We start from the raw sequence: 19,894 nt of genomic DNA, 5'->3' as shown, positions 1-19,894 counted from the left end.
GGTTAAGGTCATCCCTTTCAGGGCCCTAGTTTTTACATGGCACCAGTGTTGGTTCTCTCATGGCTCTGCGTCTCCTGGCGCGGAAAGGCTGTGTGCAAAGAACTGACGTCAGCGCACGGAGGCGGCGTCTATGTACTCCAGCGACGTCATCACGGCGCACGACGCCGACGACGGCCGCGGAGCCGCAGGGGACGCCTGCAGACGACGCCTACCGACGCGCAGGGGTACTGCTACGCAAAAGTTTCCGGATCCAGACTGACGCCTGGGGATATTCTAAGGTAAGGAATCTAACACTAACTAATGTTTCTTACAGATATATCGTTACCGAAGGTAAGTAACTTGTTCATCCGGATTGGCAGGCATGGTGGCCTGTCAATATGTTCCCCCCGTCTTGCTCGTCCCGGCTGGTTAAGAACTTGAGGATCAAGATGGATAATGGTCTGACGTTAAGATCTCAGATCCTAGGCCTAACGGGAACATGTTTCGGTCTCCTCAAGATGCTCCGGAAGTTTCTGCCTCTACTTTCAGAGGAGCACAGGAAGATGACAGTGCAGGCCTTGATTGGCTCAAGACTGGATTATTCCAACGTCCTCTATTTGGGCCTGTCGGAATATCTATTGCAGCGGCTGCAGGTCGTCCAGAACTCAGCCGCGCAGGCCATTTATGGCCTGAATAGGCGAGCCAGAGCTGCTGGCCTTCTGCAGTCGCTTCATTGGCTGCCTATCCGGAAGCGGATAGTTTTCAAGGCCTTGACCTTGGCCTACAAGGCTCTTCATGCTGTGGGAGCAAATTATCTTCAAAGGAGACTCGCCTTCTACCACCCGGCTCGATCCCTAAGATCTGAATCTCTGTTTCTTGCGGTGGTCCCGCGAGTAAAAAGGGCTCGTATTGGAGGCCGTTCCTTTAGGCTGCTAGCGCCACAGTTGTGGAATACTTTTCCTCTGGCTTTACGTGGTGCCACTAATTTGCTTACCTTTAGGAAGGGCCTTAAAACTAGGCTTTTTGCCCTTTAGGCTGCTTATCCTGTTTCTTTGTTTCTGTTGATTTGCTTTTATATCATTGTGTTGTGTTACTCTGCTACAGGTTTTAATAAAAGCGCTGGTACACTCTTTTTGAGTAGCCGCGCGCTATAAAAGACAATATATAACATAACATAACATACACTCAATGACCATTCTTTTCACTTTTCTTTACTACTCCCAAATCCCTTTTCCATCTACCATGTTTTTATTTCCCATTTTGTTACTTCTTTCTCATGTGCTCTCACTCAACTCGACTTGATTGAACCCATCTATATTCCATTCTGTTTCCACTCCTTTTTTCCTGATCTTATTGTCTTCTTTGTCCCATCACCTTTACTTTCCATCCTACTTCTACTCTCTTCCTTTACTCTACTTTGTTTGTAACTATTCATTTGTTACTTGCCTCTTTTTTCCTCTCTCCCACTTCTCTATCATTTTCCTGCCTTCCTTGTCTGACTCACTCCCTCTGTCTTTCTATATGTCCTTTTTGTATTCCCATTTTTTAGGTCTCGCCTAAGGCAGTACATGTGCGGTCTGTTGGGAGGCATTTTGTTAGCGGACAGTGGTCTTTCTGTCTTTTGTTTGCTCCTGTGTGTTCCTGTCACTCTCCTTTTGCTCCCACCTCCTAATTCCTTCCTTGCGCACTCCGTGTTGCTTCCCCCCCACCTGCATCCCATGTTGCTTTGCTCACCCTCTCATGTTGTTTCCCCACTCATGTTGTCTTCTCCATGTTGCTTCCCTCTCCCCCACACCCGTTTTACTTTTTAGTTTGTTTACCAATTAATTCAGATTGGCAAATAGAAAAGGTATTTGCATCATTTTATAGGCGCGCCCATGTGGCTACAAAATGATGCGTCCAGATGCATATGTTTTTCTTCCCCCCCTTTTTTAACCGCATGCGCGCTAGCGGAATTCCGCTCGCACGCTGGGTTTTTAAAAAACGCACTTTACGTGACGAGCTGGGCTCGTCATCAGCGTGCGAGGAGGCTACGCCATGACGAGCCCAGCTCGTCATCAGCGTTGAAGGGGTTAAAAGCCATGCTTGGGGGATGCTGCAAATCATGGCTAGAACCATTGGCAAAGCTAATAGGTCCCAGAGGCTACTCCTTGTGGTATTGCTATTGCGTGTCTTCCATTTGCCCTTCACTTTCTTTCCTCTTGAGTTCTCCTTTTTGTCTTGACCTCTTTTTAACAATTTTATCCTCTTCCTTCTGACCTTTTTCTCGATCTCCAATCACTCCTTCCTTTCAACTTTTCCCATCCCCATCATGCCTTTGTCACTTCTTCCCTGCTATCCCTTTTTTTCAAATGTTTTTTATTAAACAGAAGCTTAGCAACACACTTTGCATGCCCAGAGGTTTCTGGACAGTCCTCATGATCTTTCTTGCCATTCCTATCTTAATTCATCCCATCGCTTTCTACATCATTCTTGCCACCTCTTTATTCCCTTTGTAACCCTCCTTATGATCTAACTTCACTTTTTATTTTGACTCTCTCCTCATTTAGATCAAAGTGGAATTCTCCATGAAGTTCACGAGTCGGGACATGAGCCTAAAGCGAACTCCATCCAAAAAACAAACGGGTGTCTTCGGAGTGAAGATCAGCGTTGTCACAAAGTAAGTGAGAAGGATCCACCTTCTTGCCTAGTTTTGCAAGTACTCTGCGTAACTCCTCACACCTTGTTACATCCCATATTGTCTGGCAACAGGTATTCAGTTATCAACGAGTATGAACATAGTGGGCTAAGGGAAGCTGCAGCCCTCCACTCAATAGTATTTAAGTCGTCATTTAACTACAAGTTATTTGGACTAAAAACAAATGTAATTTTTTTTCTTACATATAACAGTGGTAATTACCTCCATAGCTCCCTTATTAGTGGCTGACACTGTATCCCAGGTTATGGCTGGACGTGGTCAGTGATTCCAACGCTAGAGATGCTAGTCGCAAGCCCAGGGTACTACTCCTGCTAGCTGTTTACCAGGCCTTGTGCTGCATGTGCTCATGATTCCCAAGCCTTGACGTTAGCTGGGGGGGAATTTATTGGCTCGGACAAGAGACGTAAAGTTGATAAACATGAGAATAGAGGTAGTTATTTGTAGCCACTGGGTAGTGAGGAATCCACTTTTCCTTATATGACTTGTTTTTGAATTGCAGCCTGTGACACTAAACCCCTTCTTTAGGGAGGGAGCGATGGAAAAGTGAGGTGGGGTGTAACTTCCTACCTCCTAAAGTGTGTAGAACTGTGATATACGAGCACTGCTAGAGGTACAAGTTCAGTTTACATTTACCTTCAACGTATTTGAAAATCTTATCCTGTCCCATCAGTTTCCAAAGATAGAGGTTCAATTTAAGGTCCCTATAGGTGAAATTGTTTCCTTTACAGTAGAACTCATTAGATTGTTAGAAAGTGGATTGTGTTCAATTATCTTTTTTTTTAAAGAGAAAAGGGTATTACGGTCTCTTTCAGTGTTCTACAAAGCAGTGATTATCATTATCGTTCAATCTGACACCCTTTGTTTATTTTTTCACTTAGTTGAATGTTTTTTTCTTATTGTGTGTATTCTGAAAGTCCCCTTGTTGCTTTATCACACAATCTGCTCTATGCTTCTACTCGACATCGTCATTAGGAAGTACTTAGGTCTGTTACTCATGTTTCTGCATTCATGCCAATCCATTACCTCAAATCGAGTTTCCTAAGAAGAGTTTCTGTCTGTAGTACAACGTTTGTATCCCTTGGATGTATTATAGTCTGTGTACTAGCCCATTTGCATCCGGGACAGACTAGGGGAAGGCCAGACAAGGCATAGCTGCATGCAGTAAATGGTAAGTTAAGAAAGGGATTAGATATTGTTAGAATGACAAAAGTGTAGATGTGATCAGTTCGAAGGAGCAATGGCAGAGATGCTTATTACCACTGTTGCAGTACCGGATGGTAATCTTTTATCGACATAGCAGTGTTTTGGCCACGGTTCTGCATTAGCAGGGAGCGGGGTGCAGCAGGGCCTATTGAGGCAGATTGGCAGAAGTGCTACTTTCCCATTTCTGGTGCAGTAAGGACGTCTACAGTTCATTTATTAATTTACTCTTCCATTCATTCAGTTTTCCATTATTTCATGCATAGACTTGATGGAGCATCTCAAACTAATCCCCTTCGACTTCTTGCACACTGAACCCCTTATATTCTGCTTGAGGCTGATAGTGACAGAAAGCGACCCCTGAAGGGACCTGGAAGCATCTCCCTCTTATTAATGAATGTGTTCATCCTACAGGCGAGAACGGTCCAAAGTGCCTTACATCGTGCGGCAGTGTGTCGAGGAGGTGGAGAAACGTGGCATCGAGGAAGTGGGCATCTACAGGATCTCTGGTGTGGCAACCGACATCCAGGCTCTGAAGGCCGCCTTTGACGCAAGTGAGTGCATGGCGCAGGAGGCGGCATCCTGAGGGAGGCGGGATCATGGGGGAGGCGGGATCCTGAGGAGGACCGAACAGAAGATCATGGACAAAAAGAGCTCCAAGCAAAGCACTGAGAAGTAATATTAGCAGCTGTCAATGAAGGGGTTTAATTAAGTAGAAAAAAAATAGGGATTTTGTTAATATATTTTGTTAATATATCCTAAGAAGGGTTATTTGCATAAAAGGGTGACGAATGGGGGAAAATATAATAGCCAATTTCCTAAAGAAACAGCCTATTTTGAAATTATCGAAAGAGTAAATCCCTGTAAACGGGATCTTTGACATTTCATGGAAAACACTCATTCAAAGCTTGAGCAGTGACAACAAAGTACACTCATTAACAAAGGGACAAAATTGGAGCAAACCAACCTATTTAGACAGGACTCGACGGGGAAGGCTGCGATGACCAATGAAGGGGATCACCGTAGGTGCTATAGCAAAGAGGACAGGGAAATAAGGGAACCCTATCACATCCAGGGAAGCGACAAGTGTAATTTATGATGTATTACCCTTGTTTATTATGGCTGGGGGGGGGGGGGGGGGGGGCTTGCTTTACAAGACGCAAGGCATGAGTGGGTCAGGATGCCTCTATCCTTTTTCGAGGAAGTAACCTCAGCCTCCTGCACAGCAGTTCATAGTTAATTACTGGCGCTTTTGACGTTTTTTCGGTATTTTTTTTAGAGTTGCCCTTTTCTTCCATTGAAATAAATCACGTGACGCTGGTCTGTCATACCAAAGTGAGACTCAGTTGAGAAAGGAAGTGATGGAGTTAGACAAGTGGGGAGGGTTGGCTGCAGACAGAGGTGAGAGGGTGGCTATCCTGAGGATGTTTAAAGCACCCAAGCCTCACATTTGGCAGGAACCCTGTGCTTCAGACCTTAAACATCCTGCTTTCTGCGAAGGCAGCAAAGTTCGTTTATAGTACTGCTCCGAGATGGCTACAAATGGACTTGGCAAGCTGCTCTCTGACCTCACAAGTGCTCAGCTGCTATGTTTTTAAAGAGGCACCTGCTTTTCATCCTCCTGTGTTTGCTCTGAAAGGAGAGCAAATAAGCGCGCCCATGACGTGTCTCTAGGTGAAACAAGGCTCTCCAGCGCAAGAATTCCATCGCAAGATTGGCTTGGAGCTCAGCACATATATATGGGAGCATTGTTATTGTGTTTGCATGTATCGTACCGAGTTTTAGGGAAATCTGGATGGAGGCACCGGACACATCCTATTCTTAGTGAGTTAGCCTTTTTCCCATCATTCCTCATAATATTTGTACTGTCCTAGGACAGTCCAATGAGTATGAGCGACTTCCACTGGCCTCTTTAGTTTGTTCTACTTAATGCAATTATACTTTGCTTGATGTAAACATGGTTCAATTTTTAACATACGTAGATAACAAAGACATCCTGGTGATGCTAAGCGACATGGACATCAATGCTATTGCGGGAACGCTGAAACTCTACTTCCGAGAGCTCCCCGAGCCGCTCCTCACAGACCGGCTGTACGGCGCCTTCATGCAAGGGATAGGTAAGTCATTTATGTACCCTCCTGATCTGCAAGGGTTTTTTTTTTCTTTCCAGCTCTTCCTCTGCCCATTTTCAAAATATGTAGTATTAATTCAGATGACTAAATCACCTTCTGCATTAGTGTTTTAATCTCACACATACCGAGCTTCAGATCATATATAGTGAATGTTCTGGCTATGGAACATGTGGTCTGTGGAAGGGGCGTCTGAATTGTAGTGCTGCAGTCACAGCATGTTTATGTGGTTCTGATGATTGATATTGCACACATCACTCGTGGGAATTTGTTAGTGGTTAGAGGACTTGGGGTAGGGGGCAGGGTTTGCTCAGGAGGCAGGGATGAGGGCGAGCATAAACCAGAAATGCCAGTTTCCATATCTCTCTCTAGGTGGTGTAATCTGGTGCTCCATGATGCCCATAGCAGACCTAGTCTACCTTCACTTCTAACTGCAAATCAGTCTCTCATTTTCACCCATTAGCCCATCTTTCTGCATATTCTCCTGCCATGTGCAACCATTCTCGTACTCTTCTCTTCTTTAATGTCTCATCTCCACCCAACGTCTGTTGGTCTTTCCATGGCCTGGATCAACCTCCTGTCTGCAGAGCTCCCCAATATGATCTCCTATTCTCATGCATCCCACACTGCCCGATCCGCCATGCTTAGTTTTCGGCATAGCCACCTTCTCTTCCCCACCACCCCTTCTTTCCCCATTTTACCTTCACCTTCTTTAGCTTCCAGTTTCTACACCCCATCAATTTTCTCACCCCTTAATACCATTGATATGGCCAAACTCAACATAAACCTACGCCTATTTGCGCTCAGTTTCACCCATATTCCCCTCTCACTCTAGTCTTCTTTCCCTCTCACCCATCCATTGCCTCCACCGGATACATTATTTCCTCTCGACCAAACGCGTTTTTCCTTTTTTCTGCTTGCCCACTACAATTTCATCCCAGTTGAACGTTTTATTCCCATTTAATTTCCTTCCATCTTAATATTTTCTTCCCCTCCTCCTTTCTTCTGATCCGCATCTTCCATACACCCAGCTTCCCTCGTCGATCTTTTCCCTCTGTGGCTGTCCACCCTTCCCTTCTTGTCACGGGAGAGGCCGGATTCACTCCCTTCAGTGGGTGTTCCACCTCTAGCCCCTCTCCAGCGTCCTTCATTCCTCATCCTTCAGCTTCCTCTCCTCACCCGTACCCTTCTGTGCCTTCCCTAATCCTCTGTCATGCTTCTCCCCTCTACATTCCCTTCTATGTCTCAACCTTCGTCTCTGCTTCTGCATCTCCCAATCAGCTCATCATGTCCGTCGCCTTTTATACCTTGCCCTCCGCTTCTTTGTCTTCTCTCTTGAGCCACCATGCCCTGTCTCCCCAGCTACAGTGCCCTCTACTACCCACGCACAAAGCCAGCTTCTCCCGATCTGCAGTCCTCTCCTCCCCATCCATCTTGTCACACTATGCCTTCTTCTATTTTCACACTCTATCACCTCTTCACTAACTCCACCTTCCTCTGTTCTCCCCTCTGCCTGCTCCCTCTTCTCCCTACCCACAGTACCCTTTTCTCCCCATCAATTTTTCGCTCTTCTCCAGCTTCGCCGCTTTCTCCTACTCCCTTCCCCCCCAAATTCTCCATACCCGTCCCCTCCTCTGCCTCTCCACTAGCTTCTTTTTCTTTGCATCCTCCTCGCCCTCTGTATTCCCTTCCATGACCCTGTGTCGCTCAAACCCCCATTCCCCGCCTCGATCACCTGATAAATTGGCTGCCTCAGCAGTGGACTTGCCGGTGAGTTTTCTGCTGAGTGGAGTTTTAGGTACCTGGAAACGCAGATGCTTCAGAGCTGCTACCCTCCTGCAGCCGATGACATCCGAAGCGACAGAATCAGCATAGATTTGAGATGGCTCCGAAGCGAAAGAATCAGCATAGATCTAGGATAGCTGACGCCACCAGCTGCAGGTTTAGGTGCTGAGTCAGTAGGCTTGAGGTGTGCCCTGGAATCAATAGGTTACACTTTTGACCTTGAACCTAGCCCGGCGGTTCAGTTTCAGGAAGAGTTGTGGTTGCATCATTGGCTTCTGCATATTTTAATATATTATTTTGGATTTCTTAGGCATAACATACCAGGCGCGCAATGCTTCTGAGCGCCATGAGATAACTGATCTGAGGTATATGAAGAGGAGGTGTTGGGGGCGGGGGACCGTGTGTATGTAATTGAGAAAACACAAGGAGATGATTGACAGAGCACTGAAACTTTTCAGACACATACCCCCAGTCACAGATCTGAGTTTAATCCATCATTGTTCTTTAGCTCACTTCACCTACCCTGTTCAGACCCAGCTATATGCAAATCAGTCTTGAGCCTGCTCCTTATGGAAACAGTCCTTTTACTGGTTTGGGCTGGACTGTGCATAGGGACTCCAAATGTGTTCCTCATGCAGACTTTCTGGCACTGGCAAGCGCACCCACCCAGTCCCAATACACTAAATCCTGTCTGGGAGGTGGTCACACCTCCCTGTGACAGGATGCCTATTGTTCTGCCTTCCCCTGCTCAAGCTTGGCTCAGCAGCAGGAGGACAGAAATGTGTCTCTGGTCGGCATCAACCATTTTGTGCTGTTCGGGTCTGGAAGACTGGCAACGGGCACAGGGAGAGCCTAACGGAGGGTTCTTCCAGTGCTTGGAATCATACCCTTGGTGTGGGGGTATGATTCCAACATGTTTAATACCAAACATAGTGGGGTTTGTTGCAACCAGTTTCGAAATGGTCATCGCATAATTACCGGATGCCCCTCTATATAGTATATTGCTGCTTCACTGACAACCCAGGAGAATAGACTCCGTAGGCTGTAGGGGTATCCTGCTCATGCAGGGGCACCCTGTTATGTTATTATCTTTTATATCGCGCACGACTACTCAAGAGTATCCCGGTGCGGAAGCTAAATGAAAACAAGGGAGGAGCTGGAAACAACTGCAGATTAGGTGAACAGCAAAGTTTTTAACAAGTTCCTTAAAAGCCTAGGGTCAGGAGTGTTCTGCAACTCGTAAGGGAGGGTATTTCAGGCTTTGGCCGCCATTAAAGAAAGGGAGCTGCCCCGCACTCTTGCAAGACGAAATCGGGGGTCACTGCCAGACGCTGCGAAGCTGAACGTAATTGTCTTCATGTCACGTAAAAGCTAAAACTATTCCTAATACCGAGTGGGCCTAATCCAGGAAGTGCTGCATGGGCCAGAGTGAGGGCCTTGAATTTGACTTGTTGAGCCACGGGAAGCCAATGTAAATCATACAAATGCTGCTTTGTGCTAGCCCTTACGGGGAGGTTAAGCAGAACTCTGGCCTCAGCATTTTGTATAACCTGCAATTTCCTCAGCTGGTATCCTGGCAGACCTATGTACAGTGCATTTGCATAATCCAGGCATGTGAGAATCAGGTCACGGGTAACCACTTCCTTAGCTGCCCTGGGAAGCAGGGGCAGGACTTTCCTGAGAGTTTTCAAAGTGCCAAATCACTGCCCAGCCAATTTCTTTATCTGTGTAGAGAACCAAAGGTTCTCATCCAACCAACCCCCAGGTTTTTAACTGACTGACCCGTAGAGTTGGGTAGAGGATAATCTATTGGCCAGAGAGCCTCCCTAAACTGCGGAGGAAAGGATCCATAAAGAAAATCCTCAGATTTCTCCTTGTTGCACTTGAGCTGAGCTGATGCCAGCCATTTAAAGACAGCCGTAAGACAGTCTTTGGCGCTGGACTGGGGATGTAGCAGCGTCCCTCCAAGTGAAGAGGAGCTGAGTATCATCTGCATAAGCAATGATCTTAGCTCCCAGCTCCTCTGCAAGATCGATCAAAAGGGTGACATAAGGGGGAGGAGCCAAGATGGCGACCTGAACGGACGCTCGATTCCCGGCTTCGCAAGCTTGTGCATTCCGCACCTACATCCTGACTACTAATCCGTGCTTGAGCCGCAGCGGAACGAAGCCACAACCGCACTGATACTCTCAGTGTTCCTCCGAGGTCCCTACCTGCCAGACTCCCGGAGATATCGTCGTGCCAGTTGACGGTCTCCGTATCCAGGCTCTGAGACCAGTATCGCTCCCTACCGCCGTGGACCATCAGACCGGCTACAGCCCGCTGAACCCGGGGTGCGTGGATGCCTTGTTCCATATCGCCGTCGCAGGGGGAGTCGGACGGATCCTTTTTGCGGCACCCGGGAGCCTCGCTCTGTGAGATCGGCTCACGGTGGAGAAGTGTTTGTCCGTAGCGGTCATCCCCCTGAGCGGCGCTGAGGCTGCCCTGCGCTGCCCATTGTGTGGGTCGCCCCTGGATTGCCCCCGACTCGCAACGTGAAGGCAGTGACCTCTTCTGTGCAGCGCTCCAGTATCGTGTGGCATACATGCCTGGACCTTAACCCTTCGGTGCTGAGCTCGCCCCCTTCTTATTGTGCACCTCCCGATACGTTAGAAATGGCGGCTGCCTTCTCTGCAGCGACGAGTGTTATCTCGCCTTGCACCAGCATCTCCCTGCCTGATAGCGAACTGGGAGCTACACTTCATGCATCACCTCGTACTGTGGAGCAGTTGTGCTCGCAGCCGGAGCCGACCTGCGGGGACATCATTGCTGCACTTGTCGAGCTCAGGGCTGAATGGCGAGCACTCTCCTGTAAGATGGGCGAACGGCTGGATGACGCAGCACAGCGGTTGGAACGGGTCCGACCGGCCAATTTCCAGCGCTGCACTGATTTGACTTTGTCAGTCGCTGAGGGGGATATCGAAGTGCCGAGTGAGGAAGGGGAGGTGAGGATTGTCTCTCGCTGCCGCGACTCCCGTGAATGGCAGCCCGGCAGCTCTAATGGCGATACAATGTTTCAGATATCTACGGGGACCGAGACTTTGTCTGTGGGGATGTTGTTGTTTCCCCAACCTCCGTTCTTGCTGCAACTGTATCCCCTTGAGCCTGCTGCCTCGCAAGTACCTTTCTCCCAGCGACGGAACGGATGTCGCCTTGTGTGTCTGGGGGTGCTCCTCCTGCTTGCCTGCGGCTCGGCTGATGCCTGTAGACGTCCATTTTGTCCCTACCTCTCCCTTCTTCTTCGATGGTGGCCATTTTGCTCTCCGGCTTTGTTTGGATCGGGCCCTCCTCGGACGCCATGCCTAAGGGGACTGTCGCGTTCTGGCCAGGGCTGAGAAACTCCGTTGTATGACCGGGACTGACAGGCTGGCGGGGACTTGGCTTGGAACACTTTTAATACACGTTGGACTGTGCGAACCGGAATGTCTCGCCCCATTTAACACTGTAATTGAGGTTGCTATTGTTTCTCCTCTTTATGGGGTGGAGGTGGATTGCATGGCGGGATTGACCGGGAATAATTGAACTTGGCCCTCCTCCGGCTTTCTAGGATGGTTTTCTCTCTTCTTTCTTCCTTCTTTCTTATCTCTTGCTTCTATATTTTGGGTATTCTAATGGGCGACAGACACACTGCAAGGGGGGGGGGGGGGGGTAGGCCGTAGCCTCTGCATGCGTGTAGGGTGGGGGGATTTATATGTCCGTTTTTTTGTTTCTATGGGCCTTAATTTTTCCTTTCTTCAACTTTTTCTTGTCTCATTTCTGTCCTTGGGCTATAGTTTGGTTTGAAGCTGGGTGGGTTCGTGTCTGCATTCGACGTACTGCTTGCTTAATTATCCTGTCGTAAGCTCTGCGATGCCGCTAATTTGATTGCAACGTTCCTTTGTCTCATGGGACTCGCCTGCTGATTGCTGCCTACCTGTTCTGTAGTGGGACTGACTGGACTATGGCTCTCCTGGACCTAATTTTTGCTAATGTCTTTTAAAATTTAAAATTAACCTCACTCCTCCTGCATATCGGCAGTACAGTATGGTCTAGTGTAACTTTAAATGATTGCTTAATAGTATCGCTCTACTGCCGACGTACCGTATAGCTTGCAACAGTGCTTACAGTTTCGCGGCCGGCCAGGTGGTTGTAGGCCCGTATTTGTTTGCTGTTTATGCACAATAAAGGTTTCCAAAAAAAAAAAAAAAAGGTGACATAAATGTTGAAAAGAAGAGGGCTCAGGGTGGAGCCCTGCAGCACTCCAGTAGTCCCCTGTTGAGGAGCCGAGGAGGAAGGCGGTAGCCATACTTACTGCGATTTATCTTCTAGGAATGATTTAAGCCAATTCCACGCTAGACCTGAAACACTGACACTAGCGAGGTGGGCTAAAAGGTCAGAGTGTGGCACTGTGTCAAAGGTGGCCGAGAGGTCTAATGAAATCAGTGCCATTCTGCCACCAGCATCCAAATACTCTCTAATTGCTTCTGAGATTTCCACCAGTGCCGTCTCAGTACTGTATGTGGCCCTGAACCCTGATTGGGTCGGATGAAGCAAGCTGGATGTTTCAACAAAATTGGCAAGTAATTTATAAACCGCTTTCTCACACAGTTTTGCTACGGCTGGAAGAAAGGAGATGGGGCGGAAGCTAGCCGGGATGGAAGGGTCCAGGGATGGCTTTTTAAGTAGAGGAAGATGTTTGGCCTGCTTCCACTCCAGTGGAACAGTGGCAGTCTGAAGAGACATGTTAATGAGGGTATTAACCTCGGGATTAACAACTTCTGCAACGGCGACTAACAACATGGCCAAACAAGGGTCCGCCGGGAAGCCTGATTTCAGCGATTTAAGGATAGTCAGTGAATCTTGAGGAGTGATAAACGAGAATTCTGTCAAAGAGGGAAATAAGCTGGATGTAGATGAGCTGGATCTGGAAATAGTCGGGAGGGAGAATCCTACCTGACCTGTGGTACCAGACCCGAAGCTGGCCTGTATTATCTGAATCTCTTTAATAAAGAACCTCAAACGTTTCTCACACCATGTGTCTGAGGTAGGAAGGGTGATATACTCAGCACAGAGGGCAACGAAGCTCTGTACAATTGAAAATATTTATTTGGCGTTGTTTTTGGACTGGGAGATGCGTTCCGCATAATATCGGCTTTTGGCCAGACTAATGGAGGCATAATAAGCTTTCTGGGCCTTCTAAAGTACTATTTTGGCAAGGGGGCAATAGGCCAATCTCCAACATCTTTCCAGTTTTTTGCAATACTGCTTCTGCTCTTTGAGATCACTAGAAAACCAAGATTTAGAGGGGGAGTTTCGGAAAAGGGCGGGGATAAATATTCCACCGCCTACGAGATCCAACTCATGAAGCTCTCCAGAGTTCCACCCAGATCTATGGAAATGGGAGGCCAAGAATCTGACAAAACCAAACTCAAGGCAGAAGGATCAATTCTGTGAGATGGTCTGCTCTGACGGTGCCTACTTGCTTAGTTGGACATCTGAATAGTCCACGAAAATTGGATTATAAAATGATCTGACCAAGTTACTTGAAGAGGCTCTTTAATGCATAGAGGAAAATTGGAGCAAACCGGGTCTAAGATGTGCCCTCCCTGGTGCGATGGTGAGCTAATCCATTGGGATAGCTGAGCAAGGCTCAATGTTTCACAAAGCTCCCTAGTATCACTCGCCTCCGCACAGTCCAAATGGATATTGAAGTCCCCAAGAAGTAAAACATTTGAGAATCACCTTATCTAGGGCTTTCAAAAATGTTCCCGGGGGGCCTATAGACCAAAGTGCCTCCCAGAGTAAAATGAGGTCAGATAATGATGGAGAAATCAAGTGCCTCTCCATCCCCAATTCCAGAAGTCTCGCCACGGTGGAAAGTCCACATGTCTCTAAACACCACAGCTATGCCTCCGCCTATACCCACTTTGCGATCTGCCCTGGAGATTTTGTACCCCCTCGGAATGGCTAATTAAATGGCTGGGTTGCAAAACTCATTGAGCCATGTCTCGGTTATAAATTATAAGTTGAGGTGCTCATCTGAGAGAAGATCCCAAATATCCTGGGCATGTTTGACCAATGAGCGAGCATTAATCAGAGCAGCCTGAATACAATGCCCCTTAGTGGTATTCAGAGGTTAACAAACAGAAAAAGCTGTGTCCGCCCGCTAAAGACAAAGACTGAAATTGCACTTCGAACCAAGCACCCTGCCTTCTGGAATGCAAAGGCCTGCTGTAGGGGTGACTTATCGGTTTTAAGTGCAGCGACCCAAGATATAGTAAACCTATATCTTTAGTAAGTGGTGTATACACCAACTTACACTGCAATGGCAGGCCTGTAGTTCCATTTTGAATGGTCTCTCATGGGTGGCATAATACATGCTTCAGCTCTGGGAGACCTCTGGCGTGCCTTTGCCCTGGGTCCCTAAGTACTATATACTAGGGATTCATAAGGGTACCCCATTATCCAATCTGGGATGTACCTGAGTACTTACTATAACAATTTAAGGAGAAAGCATATAGACTGTGGTCCTGATTAGCAGGATCACAGAATAATCAAATTCAGAATCACATCAAGCAAAAAGTGGGGGTAACCATAAGAACCAGATCCTACTTTCCTACAGCAGACTAGGTCTGTAATTGCTCTCGGGCATACACCACTTCATATCTCTCAGTGCACGTACCTCAGGTGTGCAGAAAGTCTGGTGCATGGTAGAAACAGTGCTGCATTAGGGTATTCACAGTAGGCCTGCAAGAAGAACCTCTCTAAAAAAAAGTTTCAGGAGCATACGTTGCCCCAGTATTGGAACTTTCATAGATTCCCATGCTTTGTATCATTCCCCGTCGTTGGAATGGGAGTCTCGGTAACAAAATAACATAGCAGTAGATACAAAAGAGAAAGAAAAAGGCCTAGGCCTCACTTCCTTTTGTAGCATATCTGCCTCTTTTTGTAAAAGAGACCAAACTAAGCATCAGCCAATCAGAAGAGCCTCACCCCATAGAACCCTCCTGATGGAACCTCAGAGCCTCAGATTTTCTACTGCACGTTGTGCTTAGGGAGTCTCCTTTGAGCTCTGCTCAATCTCTACTCTTTTTAGGTTTTTTCTTCAGGTTTTCTCTTCAGAATTGTTGGCTGTCCCTTCCAGGATGTCTGATAAGGAAAAGAAGAAAACCCTTTTCAAGCCATGTTCCACCTGTGGCAAGAAAAGGTTATTTGTTGAGGACAGACATAAAGATTGTATATATTTCCTGTACCCGGATCATAAGGCTGCGGACTGCAAAATTTGCCGCACCTTTTCTACCTGGGACCGTGAGGGTCGGCTCCTCACCTGGCTCCAGAAGCTGAAGTCCAGAAAAGACACAGTCTCCAGCGACAGTGAGGAGTCTTCTTCAGCCACATCTTCAAGAAGGTCAGTCAAAAGGGGTAGGGCTTCCCCTTCACCTTCTGTGGAGCATCCAGTTAAGGCCTCAAAAAAGACCCCCAGATTGTCTGAGGCCAGGGTCCGGTCGAATCTCCTCACCGCGGTGTAAAGGAGAGGGAGGGACTATCTACACCATCTACTGGTATGAAGACTGCTCCAGCCTTCAAAAAGCCATCTTCTCAGTCTTCTGAGAAGTCAGACAAGAGTTCCAAGTCGTCGACGACGCAGCAGAAGGATCCGTCGACTAAAGCAGTGAAACCCAAGGTTGGCTCATCGACGGTACGGTCGGCGTCGACGGGATCGTCGACAGTGGTGACAGCTACGTCGACGAGGATGTCGACGGGAACAACGATGACGGCGTCGACGAAGATTTCATCGATGGTGGTGACGACGACGGTATCTTTGACGACTGTTTCGACGACGACAACACTGACAATGACGACAGCAGGAGTGTCGACGGTCTCGTCGTCCACGACGCCCATCTCGTCGTCCACAGTTCGTTCGACGACGGTGTCTATTCCGTCAACGACACCGACGGCAGCAGGGTTACCTGTAACAGCTCCATCGTCGAGGATACTGTCGTCGACTGAGAGAATTACTATTTCTATGAGAAGGATTACTCCAGACATGACGTCTCCAAGGAGGGTTACCCCCTTGCCTCCCGCTTTGTTGTTAGAGGAGGATGATGAGGATTCAGATTATGAGGATCAGGAATCGTTTGGGTATGCACACAGTCCATCCCAACTGCTAGTGAAATGTCAGGAGACAGATTCAGAAGGAGAGTATCTGTAGGAATGTGCATATCAGCATTGTTCTCAGCCAAAAGAGCCAAAAGATGGTATCTGTTCCAACTTCTCTCTTGCAAGATCTCCATAACATGCTGCAGGATTACAAATCAAGGTGTTCTCAGCCTGCTGCTATTCCGACTACTCAAGCCTTGCCTGTCCCTACGACCCCGGTGATGACCTCTCCAGAGTTGCTGACTCAGGTGGTGTCTCAGCCGCAAACTCCGGTTCCACAAATACCTTCAATGCCACTAGACATTCAGGATGATTCCTCGGATGAGGATCGGAACCTTGATGGCAGGCCAAATCAGGGCTTAGACTGGGACGAGTATGTGATCCAGGACCCGGCGTCACCATGTCTAGACCCTATGGACTCCTCTCTGGTGGATATCGGGGGTTCCATAAGTTGATGGAGAGGGCATCTAGCAGGTTCCAGCTACCAATGCCGTCTGTGGCCACTGAGTGTTTTCTATATGACTTTAAAGAGCCATATAAGAAGGTTACTAAATCTATCCCTATTGTCCAACACGTTTGGGAGGAAGGCCTTAAGGCTATGAAGAACCCGTTTATTGTGGTCCCGGTCTTACCGCACCTGGAAAAGAAATATAAAGCGCTCGAGGATGGTCCGGCGTCTTTGACTGGGCACCGAAAACCAGGCTCGGTGATTTTGCAGGTTGCACAGAGGAAGTCCCGCAACCCGTCAGCTCCTTTGACTACTCCTCCTGATAAGGAAGGCAGGAGACTAGATAACGCTGGGAAGAGATTCTCCTCAATGGCTAGTCTTCTGGTGCGGGCAGCAAATGCTTTGGCGATATTGGGTAGGTATGAATGCCAATTATGGTGTGACATTTCGCCTTATTTAGATCAACTGCCCCAGGAAGCAAAAGGTGACGCGAGAAAAATTTTCCAGGAAGGGGAGGCAACATCGATGGAGATATTCGATTGTGCCATGGACATCGCCACAACAGCTTTTTCGATCACTAGCTGGGGCAGCGGTTCTTCGTCGCCAAGGATGGCTCAGGGCAACTTGGTTCAGGCCGGAAATCCAGAATAAGATCTTGTACCTGCCTTTCGATGGAGAGGCGTTGTTTTGAAAGCATATCGATGACACTCTCCAAGACATTAAGAAGGTATGGAGATAATAGGTTGTGCCATGGACATCGCCACAACAGCTTTTTCGATCACTAGCTGGGGCAGTGGTTCTTCGTCGCCAAGGATGGCTCAGGGCAACTTGGTTCAGGCCGGAAATCCAGAATAAGATCTTGGACCTGCCTTTTGATGGAGAGGCGTTGTTTTGAAAGCATATCGAGGACACTCTCCAAGACATTAAGAAGGATACCGAGACTGCTAGGTCTTTGGGTACACTTCAATACCGAAAGGCTCAGTTCAAAGGTGCCAGAGGCAAGAGTACCACGTACAGAGGCTCACACCAGCAGCAGCGGTACTCCTCATATGGATCAGGATCACAACAATATCGCCAGCCTTATCATCAGAAAAGAGGTCAAACCTCGAATTTCTCAAGATCAAATAATAGAGGGAAACAGAATCGCCAGGGACGTGATACGTCCAAAAAAGGCAATAGCGGCATCCTGGCTCTTCCTTCTGTGCCCACGTCCACAATGTTATCGGTAGGAGGCAGGGTATCTCAATACCTTCAGAACTGGACCAAGATAACATCAGACCGTTGGGTGCTAAACATCATTCGAAAGGGCCATACTTTGGAATTCACACAAATCCCACCACCCAAGCCCTCTGCTGCCATTCCATCAAAACATCTGCGTCTCCTGCAGCTCGAGGTTCATGAGATGCTCCTGTAAGGAGCTGTGGAGCTGGTCCACTCATCTCATAGAGGGGAGGGTTTCTATTCCAGGTTCTTCTTGGTAAAAAAGACGCTGGAGAAATGGCACCCTATTTTAGATCTCAGGGAGCTCAACACCTATCTGATTGCCCCATCCTTCCGGATGGTCTTGCTTCAAGACATACTGCGTCTCATCAATCCAGGGGATTTCATGGCCACGTTCGATCTCGAAGATGCGTATTTTCACATACCCATTCACCCAGTACACAGACGGTTTCTACGGTTTACAGTAGCTAAGAGCCACTTTCAATTCAAGGTTTTACCCTTCGGACTTCGCTCGGCCCCAAGAATCTTCACCAAGGTGCTGGCACTGGTGACAGCTTTTCTGCGGAAAAATCACTTTCAGGTCTTCCCTTACCTGGATGACTGCTAAAGGCCTTGTCCAGGGGGACTGCGAAGGAAGCAGTCAACGCATGTACAAACCTATTTCAAAATTTGGGCCTGACTCTCAGCAAGGAGAAATCATCTCTGGTTCCATCTAGGACTGCAAGCTTCTTGGAGGCCATCTTGGACTCGAATTTCAACAAGGCTTTCCCATCCTTAGAAAGGCAGGGAAAACTGCAAACCATGGCAATGTTCTTGAGAAAAAGAAGGCATCTTTCAGTACGCCGTTGCAAATCCCTTCTAGGAGTGATCTCCTCATGCATCCATCTAATTCCTCACTGCAGACTAAGAGTGCGACCTCTTCAAGAGCAACTAGACAAACAGTGGAAGCAATTTCACGGTTCATTCGACGACAAGGTCACAATCACCTCGGCAATGAAAAAAAGCTGCCTTGTGGTGGACGAAGCAGGAAAAGCTTTCCCAAGGTCTATCCTTCGTAAGCAATCCATCTCCTCAGGTGGTGACAACGGATGCGTCATTGGACGGCTGAGGTGCAGTCCTTCAGGATCTTCATGTCAGCGGGCATTGGTCACCTCAGCACCGTCTTCTTCACATCAACCTCCTAGAGCTCAGGGCGATCAAGCTGGCTCTTCAAGCATTTCTCCCTCGACTGCGTGGTTCGGAGGTTCTCATCCGAACGGACAACACCACGGCCATGCATTACATAAACAAGGAAGGGGGGACCAGATCTCTTCCATTGTCTCAGGAAGCTCAGGAAATCTGAGAATGGGCAATTATTCACCGGATATCGCTACAGGCGGAACATCTACTAGGTTTCCTAAACGAAAATGCCGACAGACTAAGCAGGCTATCCTCAGTCAGTCACGAATGGAAACTGAACCAAGTGGTTCTGGACGAGATTTTCCAACAGTGGGGCAGACCTTCAATAGATCTGTTTGCCGCCCCGTTCAACAAGAAATGCGGGTCTTACGCAAGCAGGCTTCACCATCGAGGGTCATTAGGGAATGCACTTTTGATAGCTTGGTCAAGAGCATTTTTATACGCATTTCCCCCAATGATCCCGAGGCTGAACAGGAAGATCAAGGTGGAACCATGCAAAATGATCTTGATAGCCTCCGCCTGGCTGAGACAGTTCTGGTTCACGGAACTCTGTCTTCTGTCGCTCGTCCCTCCTTTTCCTTTGCGGACGATTCCGGACCTTCTCACGATGTCCCACGGTCAGGTTTGGCACCCAGATCCAGATTCATTGCACCTGACGGAATGGCTCCTGAGCAGCGAGAATCCATGAACCTTCCCATTTCCAATGAAATAAGAGAGGTTCTCTCCCAGGCTAGAGCTCCTTCCACGAATAAGACTTACCGTTTCAAATGGAAGAGATTTTGCATTTGGTGCAGGAAGGAAGGTATTGACCCTTTTTCTTCTCAACCTCATCAACTTCTGCCTTATCTTTTGTCTTTGGCTAAGACAGGACTGGCTCATTCATCCATAAAGGTTCATTTGGCAGCGATCTCTCGCTACAAACGTTCTGCGTCTGGACCTTCTCTGTGGTCTTCAAGGATAATTAAACATTTCTCAAAGGCTTATTCCGAGTCTTTCCCCCAGTGAGGCCTCCGCCTCCCACTTGGCATTTGAATTTGGTTCTCCATCAAATCATGAAAGATCCCTTTGAACCAATAC

The 19,894-nt window shown here is 47.9% G+C and overlaps 1 protein-coding gene across 4 annotated transcripts in view; it reads left to right on the top strand.

Moving 5' to 3' along the window:
* Positions 1-19,894, top strand: part of ABR (ABR activator of RhoGEF and GTPase) — a 1,286,060-nt gene that overhangs the window by 1,248,724 nt on the left and 17,442 nt on the right. For all 4 annotated transcript variants that reach the window (XM_086955070.1, XM_086955071.1, XM_086955072.1 and 1 more), the window contains 3 exons: positions 2,529-2,638; positions 4,292-4,431; positions 5,860-5,994. In XM_086955070.1, coding sequence (XP_086811196.1) covers positions 2,529-2,638; positions 4,292-4,431; positions 5,860-5,994 — 385 coding nt within the window. The remainder of the gene's footprint in view (positions 1-2,528; positions 2,639-4,291; positions 4,432-5,859; positions 5,995-19,894) is intronic.

Source organism: Lissotriton vulgaris, chromosome 2_1 (genome assembly GCF_964263255.1).
Source record: "Lissotriton vulgaris chromosome 2_1, aLisVul1.2, whole genome shotgun sequence".
Lineage (NCBI taxonomy): Eukaryota > Metazoa > Chordata > Amphibia > Caudata > Salamandridae > Lissotriton > Lissotriton vulgaris.
The sequence above is the reverse complement of the archived record's forward strand: the minus strand, read 5'-3'. Positions and strand labels throughout refer to the sequence as shown.